Below are 13,070 nucleotides of genomic sequence, written 5' to 3'. Positions count from 1 at the left end.
CAGAGCTCACTGAGGAGCGGTGGAAGGGATGATACTTGGGTTCAACAGTAAACTTTTTAAGTCTTAAGGTACAAATGAGTGGTGCTAGATATATCAGGGGCAGGAGCTGCCATGCTCAGTATAAGTGGTCCCAAAATGCCCACTATGGCTTATGGTAAAGACTCAGTATTCTGAACACAGGAAGTGATAGTTCTGCTTTTCTTTAAGTCACATCTGGATTATTGGGTTCAGGTCTAGTCTGTCTTTTAGGGAAGACATCAGCATGCCTTCATATAAGAGCAGCAAGAACTGGAGAATCGGTTGTAAAAGATCAGTGGAAGACTAGGGGTATTTAGCCCTTTGAAGGGCATTAGATAGTTGTTCTGTTTAAAAAGTTGCCCTATGGAAGAAGCATTAGACTGATTTGCTCGTCCCCCAGGTAGACCCAAGGACTGTGGGTAGAATTTATAGAAAGATGAGGGTAGATGAAAGGAATCAACATTGTCCAAAGTAAAATGCAAGATAGCAATTTCCTTCTTATCCATTGTTATAAAGTGAAAAGTGCCTCCATCTGCTTGTCCCCTTTACTCCTGCTCTCGCCCCTAATTTCGCTTCTTCCAACCTTCAGCCTCTCCCCATCGATTCACTCGTTCCCTGCTCACTGGATCTTAGCATCCCTGTAGCCAGGATTCTATTGTTTTCTTCTTCTTCTCCATTAGATTCTTTCAGAAAGGTATCTGACCTTGGTATTTCTCCAAACTGCCTATGATCTGGCCCCCAAGCCTGTTGTTCGCCTAAAACTGCTCTCCTGAGTTACCAAGGACCTGCCTTTTAAAAAACATCATCTTCAAATGATCAATGACCTCTTCAGTGCCAAACCCGACAAGCTTTTCTCCATCCTCGTTCCTTCTTGACCTCTGTGCATATTGCCTCTTTCCTCACCTTTTCTCTTAGATATTCTTTCTCCTCCACACCTTCTTCTCTCTCCCTCCCTTCCCCCCCCCCCCCCCAATCCTCCTCCTTTCTCTCTTCCCCACGGGGCTTTGCTATTGGGGCTGTGCTGATGCTTCCAGGCCTCGAATCTCTCCTGAGCATCCCAAACATGGCCCATGGCCTATTTTTCCCGGAGTCCCTTCCTGCTGAAGCTCCTGTCTCCTATTGTTCAGCCCGAGTCCTGATGCCGGGGTCGTCCCCAGCCTGCAGACCTGCAGTCACTGAGTCTTAGTGGGCCCATCGCTGTTCTCACAGGTCCCCTTCTCCCCCCCTCTTCCCACTGCCAACCAGTGCCGTGGTCCCCTTTTAGGTCTCTTGCCTTTCATGGATCCTTCTTAGGAAACCGATGGTTCCAGTTGTCTCCAGGATCAAATCCTGAGCTGTTCAGCACCCAGGCCCCTCTGGGTCTGCCCTCCATGGCCAGCCGCTCTTCCTCATGCCCTGTGCCTTTGGGGTGTTGTCCTCCCCACTTCCAGATCACAGGATCCCTAGAGCTTGTCAAGAGTCAGCTTGGAGGCTATTCTCAGCTTCTCCAGCTTCTGATGCAGGGAACCAGTGAGTCGATGGGAGAGGCTGAAAGTTGAGAGAGGAAATTGCTGGGGAGACCAAGGGAGCACTCTCCACTTTGAAATGATGAATAAGGAGGAAATCTTGCACTTTATTTGTGCAATGTTAATTCCTTTCACCTAGCCTAGTCTTATTTTTCTGCAAGTTCCACCCATTGGGCCTGTGTCTCCCTGCTGTGGTCTAATGCTTCTCCCATAAGGCGACTTTTCAGATTCTTTTCAGATTCAGAAGGGCTACATACTCCTGATGTTTCCTGGCTTTCTCTCTTCCAAAGACACTCCAGCAGCTAATGTCTTCCTTAAAATACGGGAATTAGACCTGATGATTTCCGTTTTATTTCTGAGATAATAAAATTCTGTTATTTGAAACGTTGGGCGAGGTTTTTTTGCAAATAATCATTTGAAAACAAGGAAAGGCTTTGTGATTTCATTAGTTAGGAAGCACCATAGATCAAAGCTTCTTTATGGATTTAGTGGATCTGGGGAGTGTGAGCCTGAGAGTCGTTATGTGACAGCTTGTGATTGTTAGTGGCGAGATTTCAGCCAAGGTTGTTCTTATTTCAGATTCCTGCACCCTGCCTGTCATATCATGCTACCCCTTGATAAAACATGTTTATTTGGATGATTGTAATTTGCACCATGGTTACTTAAAGCTAAGGCCCAGAAACAAGATTGATATTGCAAGCATCCATGTTCCATAGTAAGTAAGCACTTAGTGCTTGCCGACTTGGAACTTTAGCTTTCATGTGCCATTGTAAAAGGAAGTTTTAAAATAGAATATAGGATGGTCTGTTTGGGGAACATATGCAAAAGAACAGGTAAAAGTGCTTCTTTGGAAAACATTTCTTAGAAACAAAATTATATCGGATACATTTAGCTAAGGGCCAGCTTGGTTTTTACAAATGAGTAGACATTTGCGTTTGCAGATTAAAGTTGATTTCTTATGTAATGTTTGTTGTTTGTACATTTCAAATACAAAATGGAGTTTTGTTGAGAGATAATCTATAAACAGTTTTTATATCAGCAGTCATTCAGTCTAGCAAGCAGTATTTCCTGTTTGGATGAAAATGTTTAAAACCCGAATAAAAAAGAAAAGCTCATTTGCTCTTTGTACTAAACTTATTCCATCTAGCCCACATTTGAAATGAAGTGATTGTGAACTGAAAACTATTAACTTTCACATTGCCAAAAAAAAAAAAAAATCATTCTAGAATATTACACAGACAAAAAAAGAATCTTGGTAGAGTAATAAAAGGAAATCATTCTGTAACTATCATGGGTAGATAAACTATCCTAAGTAAATGAATTAAATAATATAAAACAATAATTGTAAGAATTGATTTCAGTCCTCATATGCATTCTTTTCCTAAAATGACAGTCACAGTGCTCAAATTTTCTCCTTCAAAGTGAGAATCCGTGTCAGAAAACCTGAAGTTTAGGAAATGTATTGATTGACGTAAAGCAGAGGTACTCTTCACTCTCTTTGGCTAGATTCTATTCACATAATTACAAATCAGGCAAAAATTATTCTTTCTTTGATTGCTTTTAGTTTACTAATCTTTTAAGTAATAAACATTTTATTCACATGTTAACATTTGTGCTTGATCTGTTTCTTGACAGGGGGGAATCTCTGCCATGCTGATGTCTCTCTATTTGGAGAGCCAACTGAGTTTGAGTACTTGAGAAAAGTGCTCTTCGAATACATGATGGGTCGTGAAACCAAGGTATGGACAAAGCTCTGTTTCTAGTGACGTGTAGCGTGCTGCAGGTTAGAAGAGAGAGTGTTGCCCATGTGCCCTCACCACGGTGTTTCCTTTGCTACAATCCCGTACTGTGCTCTTTGTAGGCCATAGAAGATTATGTGATTCAGGATTTCACTCTTGGTGCAAAAAAGGAATCGGCAGATCTTGCTTAGGTTCATGACACCTGTAAATGTTAATTTTATGATTGTTCCTGGTAATGGTGATTACTAGAAGTTATACTTATGGTGAATTATGCCAGGAATAATTTGTTTTGTCACTTCAGGTCTAAAAATGTGAAAATGATTTTTTTCCATTTCTGAAACACGTTGGTTATTATCGTAGTATTTCTGTTTTTCCAGAATAAAGAATACATGTTTAGGAAGAACTTTACTCTTTTACTTTGGCTAGGGAGAAAAGGTGCCTGGGAAATCACCTTAGATTTAAAGTGCTCTAAGTGTCTACTGCACCTGGCCCAGCCATTTTGTAGGAAGTATGCCCATGTCCAGAGCTTCTGTTGACTGGGAGGCTTGGTCCTGAGAGCAATCTCTTTTACATGATAGGAGTTTCATATTCATAAGAATAGAAGAATATAACACGTGACTCTGGCATGTGGAAAAGTAATCAAATGTTCTAAAGTTTGGGTTATTGTGCCCCCCCCCCCCCCCCAGCCTGACTTTCAAACAGGAAGCCTGAGGAAGAGAGAATAGGGTATTTGGGTAAACTATGGCTCTGGTTTCTAAAGAGACCCTAAAATAAAAGTCCTACAGGAAGACAGACTTGGGATGAAGCACTTATTGTTCTCTCTGTTGGATCTCAGAATTATAGGAACCCTTCTTTGGGCAGCTCAGGGATGCGGGACGCAGGATCTGCCATCCCTCTGTGGCATCGCAGTTAACTAGTCAGTGCAGGATCAGGAAGGGGTGGCCTTCCTGACCCTCTGTGTTTCTGGGTCAAGGGCAGGTCCATCTCCAGCTCAGTAGGAGCAAGCCACTCTTCTGGTCCCTCATCAGGCCCTTCCCTTCTCTGGGTTCTTATTTGTATCTGCCAAGGGCAGGCTGTGGCTCTCCTCTGGACTGACACATGGGTTAGCCTTTCTTGCTCAGTTTGTCAGTGAGCAAAATGGATCAAGCCTCTGCCTCCTGAGGGGGGCGGATCATGGGGATGGAGAGAAGGTCAAAGCTTCTGCCCCGAGGTGAGAATTGCTTTAGCAGAGCCTGTTTGGAAAGCTTAGTGATTCACAGTCTGCCCAGAGTTGAGGAGGAAGAAGCCTGTTGCTTTCCATGGGTAAATCCTATAGCTTATTGATTATGTTCTTTTGGCTACTGCAAGTGGAAGGTGGCCTGTTGTAATTCTATAATGTCCTCAAGTTGGTATAGACAGCAGCAGCCACGGCATTCCTCTGCTGGGCGTGGCTGGGCACCTTGTCCGTGCCAACAGACGCCAGCTGAGACTTACACATGGTGGCGCCCAGGAGTGTTGTCCCTTTACGATATCATCATCATCCGCAGCTCTGCCCCATTTTGCAGGATGCACGTTTTCCTTGACCTGTGTTGCCTCATCTGCTATTGCTATTGCTCGTGATGGCCCTCATTTTGATGGTAGGTGATTTTAAAAGAGCCAAGTGTTTTCCACAAAGAGCAACAGCACCCAAAGTGCCTTCCTTCCCTTTTTCTGTGCCTTAGATTCTGAATATGTAAGCCAGGTCTGTAGAAGTAGTCAGCTCTTTGCCCCTTTTGGGTTAAACAAAAGCATTTCTTCTTTCAGCTATTGTGTAATGACTTCTTATGGGAAAGGAGATCAGAAACGTTTCCACTGTTTTAGCTTCCCATTTCTCCCCCACTGTACTTGGAATGTGTTGTCAGAACAGTTAATTCAATCTCCTTTCCCAATATTCTAAGGCATGGGGCTTGGACATCTCCATGAAGATGGCATCTTCTGTCATGCTCAGCAAGAGTTCTGGCTCCCTAACTGGGCAGTCAGCAAATTGTGTAATCAGAAGAGGGGACGTCGCAGTCAATTAATCAAGTGTGCCCTAAAAAAAAAAAGCCTGATGAAATGAATGCTGTCTTTTTTCCCCATATTCACATGGTGTCTACTAAATTGTTTAGTAAATTGACAAATGGTAGAATAGTTAATTGCATTTCGTTTATTCAAACAGATTTTTGGATACACAGGTGTCCAGTATGTACCTTCCAACAGGTTAGCTAGCACTTTAATGTTGCATGTTTTTAAGATCTTTGTAATATTTAAGTAGCACAAGTAGATTTTTGTGACCTTGAACAGTGCACCAAAACCAATTCTCTTTTTAAGGATCTTTCTTAAAATGGATCTTTAAAGGTCTCTTAAGAAGTTTGACCTTGTGTGACTGTGTTAGGAAAATAAACTCTGCAATGATTAGGTTGAAATATTTAAATTGACATGTTTAAGCACCACCGTGTGAATTTTAGCCTTAGTACAGGGTGATGCTCTCTTTATTAGTAGGGTGAAAGAGTTGAAATAAGACCTTCTCTAGACGGTTTCTAAGAATCTTTTGAGAATTGAATTATATTTTTTTGAGTCTAGTCATGAGGGATGTGAGAATTGGAAAAGCCAAAATCTGCAGTTTATAATCTAAGTTCCTGGTTTATGGGACATTCTTAGTGTACTTGGGCCTTATGTTGACTTTGGAGTAAAAACAGGCACGAGAGACTTAAGTCAAAAAAGAATTATGGCATTATTTTTGTCACATGTGATTATAAAAGTAATTAGCTCATGACAGCGGATCTTCTCAAACACAAATATATACATGGACGCACAAAGCAAAACACATTCCCACAGAGAAGTCCTCTGTATTTGCACAAATATGCAGTGGTAAAGGGAAAATGCTTACAAGGTTATCTTTTCCCAACTTCCCACACCCTAGAAGGAAGTCTCCCTGACAGCTGGGCATGATTTTATATTTAAGCACTGAATTTGTTATTTTATTTTCATAAGTGGTGTCTTCTTTCCTCTCTGTTTCCCTCAAAACTCCTCACCTTGAGAACCAAATAGGGAAAGTTTCATCCTTTGAGGAGAATTTTCCAGGAGCTTATGGGTAACAGTCTGACTTACGGTATATTTATTCAGATCTGCACAACTTAGGATCTTGTTTTGCAAGCTGCCATGTATGATGTTTTGATTCATCTGTCTTCCGCAAAGCAATACATCCTGTGTTTATTTGAAATCTAAGTTGTATTTCCAGTAGGCTGATGTGCTGCATGTCTTGGGAAACCCCCCCCAACCCTTCTGAGCATGCTCATGTTCATGCGGTAGCAAGTGTTTGTGAGATCTATGATGTGATAGAGTCTCAGTTGGGCTTGGGGTGACCATCCGTTTCTGATTACTTTGAACATATATTTTGTCATTGCATCAGTTCTCAGATAGATTGTTCCAAAGGAAAAGGCCTTATTAATTGATGAGCTATTTATTGCAGTTTTCCAAAGTTCATCTTCACCAGATGAAAAGGGCTAAGAGTATTTGACCTTGATAGTGCCAGGGAGCTTTTGCTCTTTGGTAAGCACCTTTTATCCCAAGATATCAACCAAAAGACTTTCAGGATTGCCATCTAATTGGAATAATAGATTACTCAGTTTTGTCTCACATTTTCTTGATTGATAATCTTCACATCATACTTCATTTGTCATGGCTTTGAGATTTCGAAAGAATACTCTTAGCTTGGATAACAGATTTTTAGCTAGTGCACATCAAGTTATTGTTGTTGGCCTTTGTATTCTATGATAACTATCGTTAATCTTCTTCGATTTTTCTTTTAGACGATGGCAAAAGTCATAACTACAGTCCTGAAGTTTCCTGCGGATCAGACTCAGAAAATCTTAGAACGAGAAGATGCCCGGCCATTGGTAGGCTTTGCAAACAGATTTCATTAAGTTACAGATAAGTTAATGTCACTTAGTCCTTCTTGCTCAAAGGCCTAAAAAGCGAGAAGGATTTCACCATCAGGAGGCTGAGTGAAGACTCTATGTCAGTGGGTATTGTAGAAGAGAAAATCTGTTTCCTTATAAGGGATAGATGTTTGCTTTTCTTATGTGCAAGCACAAATAGTATAGTTAGAGGTGGTGGGCATTTTTTCTCGCATTATTTGTAATGTTTTGGGCCCAATCCAAGTGATGTCTTTTTACTTCCTAATTTGAAGCAAAATATTTGAAGGTTCACTAATTGTTGATCATAAAATTCAAATATTAGTAAGCCTTTTACTCCTTACAAGTCAGAAAGATCATCAAATAAAGCTTCTTTATGTAAAACCAGCTGTTTGGAAAAACTTCATGTTAAGTTGTGCCGAGCAGAACTCTATCTCCTTGTAGCTACTAGACAAGTCAGTGTGGATGCTCTCTCTGTGCCCGATTAGCGAAGGCAGCAGGGCAGCCCCTGGACACAGAGGGAGGCTGGCCATTCTGCCTTTCTAGCACCTTTCAGACAGCATCTCCCTGAGTAGCGATTCCCTCTGGAGCATCCCTGACAAACGGGCCTTGCCTTTCCTTAGCCTTAAAGGCTGCCTTGTTCTTGAGCTCAGTTCTCAATGAATCTGCCATTCCTCCTTTCTGAAAAGTCAGTAAACATTGATCACGTGCCTACTGTGGGTCGGGCTCTGGGAAGGTCAGAGGAAAAGGAGTGACCTTTGTTCCTCTCAGCAGTCTTGTAGTCTAAAAAGGAAGCCAGACATGTCCTGGAGCCGGCCCTTCTCGCCATTGCCAATTGATGGCTGGCTTGGGCAGTGTGCAGACAATAAAGTTTTAATGGGGCTTGCATTATTTACTTGGCAGCAATAGATTGTAGGACTTTGCCTTTGTGACCTTGGTAATTGCCTGTTTACTCTTGTGCTGTCACATTGGATGAACAGTTTTCCGTTTGTGCTTGTGAGGTATTTCTCCGCTGTTCCTTTCTCGCCATCCCCTGTGAATGCAGACTTGTGCTCTGGAGAAATTTAATCACAATATGAAAATCATTGGTTTTTATTAAGTATTTCTGTAGCTTCACTCATTTCTGCTAACGTATTCCCGAGCTGAAAGAGCCATTATCCGCTAAAGGGAATTAAGTTAGAAAATGTTTAACACTCAGAGAGTCAGAATCCTTTTTAAGTAAAAAAAAAAAAGGCTTGAGGAGGGTTCTTGAGTCCTGCCGCTCGCCCCCTTGGGGGAGCTCTTTCCCTGCCTTTGCCTGTTTGTCTCCCCGCTTTCTTTTGAGTTCTTGCCCCTGTCCTGGCTTCTCCAAGAAGCTTTGCTCTGGCCTTGTTGCCTCCCGGTCTGGAACTAGACGTCATCGGCTACTCTGGTGTCTGCCCTCTTCTGGTGGGATTGGTCATCTGGGTTCTCCTTGAGGCTTCCAAGGGAGGCTAGCCTCTTCCTCTTGTAGAAGGGAGTTCACAAGCCAGAGGAGTGGACTGAGCTCTCAGAGATTATGGGGGTGTGTCCTGGGGCCTTGGGAAGGATTGGGCCGCCTCCCTCCTGATTGTTCCCCCTAGGGGAATGGACATTTCGAGGGGCAGAGGTTATTCTTGGTTGTCTCTGACTCCCCGATGCCTAGCACCTAACTTGGCACCGAGTGGACATTTAGCAAATGCTCCTTGGTTGGTTCCCAGTGGAGATTAGAACTGTCCTTTTCATACCTGACAGCATTCCTCCAAGCTCCTTGCACATAGTAAGCCCTTCCTAAACATGTGACATGGAAACATTACTAGGCATAAAGTGCCCACCCTCAGGGAACGTGGAATCATGGCCTTAATCAGTGTGAGAGCAATCAGGCAGATGAGGGAGGGTTTTGTGGCTAGGTCTTCTACAGAAGAACAGCAGAGTGGCAAGGGGATGGAGTTTGGCAGGCGATGGGTCATCAAGCCAAAGAGCAGAAAGGACAGAGCCACGGAATGGGGAGGGAGCGCCAGCCATCAGGGACCAAGTGCAGCTTACTGCCCTGTTAGCTCTGTTGTTGGCCAGCTGTCAGGGTGATCATTCACACACTTGACCCTCAGGTTTCTCACAGGTATGAAGGCAGGAAAAGTGGGATTGTCACTACCATCATTAGAGTAGGTTCTGCTGAGAAACTTAGTTTAGATTTATTTCAAGGGAAAATTGGAATATGGTGTACAGAAACACTCTTGCCTCCCTTGTGCCTCTGTTTTCCTTTCTTACTTAGACTGGGTCTTTTTAGATGCTGATTCATTTTGGTGATGATTGAGTCCAGCAGGGAAGGCAAGGGTGTGTGGGTATTAAAAACTGGCCCTCTGGACACCTTTAAAGTTTAATTGGAAGCGTTAGGATTTTTTCTGCTTCTTTATGAAGTCTATACAATCAAAGTTATACAGCCTGCCCTAATTTGTAATATTTTCTGATTGCCAAGGCGTAAATGCTCATACGGAAAATGTAAGAGTCAGCTGGGCTTGGAGGCAGCCGGCCCCTCGCTGTTGGGCCGAGGGCTCCTGTGCTCTCAGCTCCATCCTGCAGGAGAAACGAGACTCTTGGGATGGGATCGCCATGGGGGTCACCGCAACTCGGGCACCAAAGGAGGGGTTGGAGCCCCCGCCTCACGTGCGCTCTCCTCTCCCCCAAGCCTCTGTAGGTGACCTGGTGCCTGGCCCATGGAGAGCCCACTCAGTCCCTGTGAGGTGGCTGGTACCAGCATAACAGAGCAGAAAATGGAGGCTCAGAGGGGAGGCCGTCAGGCAGCTGGGGAGGGGAAGAGCAGGGCCAAGAGCCCTTTTATGTCCTTCCCAGAGTTGGTGCAGGGATGTCTCCTCCCTTCCTTCTTCCCCATATCCCCCGCCATTTTTATTGACTGCTTCCTGACTCTCCTGCTTGGCTGCTGGATCATCCTCAGCCTTGGGGGTTGGAGTCGATGTTTTCCCTTGCCATTGGTCAGCCCAGGTCAGCACAGTTGGGGGTGCACTCTTCCCCCAAGGAAGAAGCTCAGGAACGATCCCACCTGGCTTTTCCCCAAAATGCATCTCATTTCCATCTATTCTGACAACTCCTGCTGGATGCTTCCTTTGGCTAAATGGGTCTCATCTTCTGCACCCCCACCCTCCAGATTTCCCGGTGCCCATCCTGCATTCGGGGGCACCTGGTACGCTGCTCGCCAGGACCTCGCCCTTCAGGTGCCATGGGGCAGTGAAGTGGGTTGTAGAAAGCGTCAGAATTGTTTGTCAGGACACACTATAGAAATGGCAGTTTTCAGTGATAGCCCTTCAAGCTTTCCTGAGCTTTTATATACTTTCAAGCATGTAGACTTTATGAGCTCTGTGCAGAATACCCTGGCCCTGGAGGGAAGAGAGGCTGCAGCCGCCTGCTTGTGAGAGTATGTGTCTGTCTGTATCTGTGCAAGCGAGCGCATGTGCACGTACACGTACCTTGGTGCACATTCCTTAGCTTTCCTGTCCCTCATCAACTGCAAAATGGGTGTAATCATACTCCTGGCACCTGTTTTACTGAGCTTTGAGGATGAAATGAGATAATCCTCAGAAAGTGCTTTTGTAAGCCCTAAATGCTTTGGAAATGTCTGTCTGTGATCAGTACTCTGACATCAGTTCTCACCAGACCCCAGATCATCTTGCCCCCTCTGGTTATGGGGTCTCATTTCACAACCTGTAATCTTCAGATCCCGACTCCAGGCATTGAGCTGTTCAGATTGGATTATTCTCTGTGGGCCCTTCCAGCTTTTGAGATTCTGTGAGTTTCTGGAAATTCTTCACAGAGTAGCTTTCTTGGATTAAGAGACAGTTTGCTCTCAGGCCACTGCTCCTAGGATGACCCCTCTCTGGTGTCCCCTGCACGTTTCAGACCAGAATTTGGTTTCCCAGAATTTATTCCCAAAGGAAGGCCGGTACATGTTGAGATCCTGGATATCTTAGAATCAGCCAGAGTCAGGATAAGCAAAAAGTCTTTATTCCTGGTCTTTTGGGGGTCATCCTCCAAACATGTTAATAGAGAATTGTCCAATTGGTAATTAGCCCTATGTGCTAGGTTACCTTGCATCTGCTCAGTTGTAGCCCTTTACAGATACAGACTTTTGCAAGGGCCTGTTAGATGTGATCTGGGTGGGTCCTAGAGGTCCACTTCAGACGCTGGCCTCCCTTCTGGCCCCACATGAGAATGGCTCTTGGTTCTTGGCAGGAGACTGACATCAGCTGAGTTTTAGGATCCCAGGCCCCCCTCCTCTGGCTCCTGACTAGCCTTGTTGGATGCTTCCCTCATCAGATGAGGGATTAGAAATCAATTTCTAGTTCATTGATCACAGGCCCTTTCTCCTAATCAAGGTAAAGCAAAAAGAATATTAAACAGGTGTAAAATTTTCCCCATTACTTCAGAACATCCAGAGATATAATTATTACCAGCTGTCAGGATTAGAACTGTTCCTTACAGTCACCTTTTTCAGGTAGGTCCCCATTTTAAAGATGAGGACATCATAGCTCAGATCTGTGAAATAATTTTTCCAATCACGCTCAGAGTCCAGGATTGCTGGGCTAGTATTTTGCCCCCATGCCACATTCCCTCTGTGGATACAAAATCCTTTGTTGAAATAGTAGCCGATAATTGTAACGGCAGCGGTTCTACAGAACTTTGAGATAGGATCTCATTTGATCTCACAACCATCGGGGAGGTAGCTGCCATTGGTATCCTCAGCTAACACAGGAGGAAACAGTTAGAAGTGAAGCTGCTTCCCTGCATACACCCAGCTAGAATTCAGACTCACATCTTCCAGCCTCCAGGGCCAGTCTTCCAGCTGCCATAAAACAGCATTGATTGAAATTCAGTTTTAGCTGGATGGCCAGAATTTAACTTTATGTATTGATTAGGAAAGTTTAAATGAACGTCATAGAGATTTAGCCTGGTTTATAATGGACCTTGTTGGGTATTTTGTGGATAATGTACGATTTCTTGTTGTATGTAGATAATCCTCTACTTTTATTTCTAATTTTCAAACTCCTATCCTTAAAAAAGTTAGAGCCGGTCTTCATCTTTTTCCCCTTTTGTCGTCTTCTACAAAATCATTTTCACTTTATTTTAGTTGAATCTTCTGAATGGTGTTTATAAGATGGTTGAATATGCCCCTTTTTGCATAGAAGGATTTCGAATGGACCAGATCAGCCAGCTACCTAAGCCCATGGACTATAGATTAGGAATATAAGTTATTCTCAGTGGCTGAAGGCGCAGTAACTTTGCTACTGACATGTCACTAAATCTGAGGGTTTGGGAGCATCCCGATTTCTCCCACAGAATCTGAATGTAAATAGAATGAAGCTTCTGGAATTGAACTAACTTTATTTCAGCTCTCAGGTTCACCTATTTACTAACAGTTTATGGATAGACTTTTAAAACGCATTTGAAAGTTTTAAATTATACAGCACTTATGATTCTTCCTTGTACTTAATGGCACATACGTTGCATTTAGACAACTTTGGTTTCGTACAGCACTGAATTGTGATCTTGGGCCTGTTTCTTTGGTTCTAAGGGTTTAAATCAAGAGACTGAAACTGAAATTTCAGTTTTGGTAACCATTTCAGACAGAACTTCATTTTATGAATTTATCTTGTTTCTAAATACAAGACATTTATCCAGTAGTAATTTAAATGTGATTTGTGTGGAATTGAGATTTCAAAAAATTTACAAAATTGTGACCTTCCTAAAGAAAAGTTTTAAGTAGATTGAATTTTTGCAATTTTATAGTTTGTAAATCAAATGCTATTTTAAATACACCGCTGGAGCATCTATTAAAAAACTCCTTAAGGGAGTAAATTTCCCCCCCCCCCCAGAGGGTTCTCTTA

General features: G+C 43.3%; 1 protein-coding gene across 4 annotated transcripts in view; it reads left to right on the top strand.

Moving 5' to 3' along the window:
- Positions 1-13,070, top strand: part of GOLGA4 (golgin A4) — a 90,269-nt gene that overhangs the window by 73,815 nt on the left and 3,384 nt on the right. For all 4 annotated transcript variants that reach the window (XM_074284364.1, XM_074284363.1, XM_074284362.1 and 1 more), the window contains 2 exons: positions 3,159-3,262; positions 7,072-7,158. In XM_074284364.1, coding sequence (XP_074140465.1) covers positions 3,159-3,262; positions 7,072-7,158 — 191 coding nt within the window. The remainder of the gene's footprint in view (positions 1-3,158; positions 3,263-7,071; positions 7,159-13,070) is intronic.

Source organism: Sminthopsis crassicaudata, chromosome 1 (assembly GCF_048593235.1).
Source record: "Sminthopsis crassicaudata isolate SCR6 chromosome 1, ASM4859323v1, whole genome shotgun sequence".
NCBI lineage: Eukaryota > Metazoa > Chordata > Mammalia > Dasyuromorphia > Dasyuridae > Sminthopsis > Sminthopsis crassicaudata.
The sequence above is the reverse complement of the archived record's forward strand: the minus strand, read 5'-3'. Positions and strand labels throughout refer to the sequence as shown.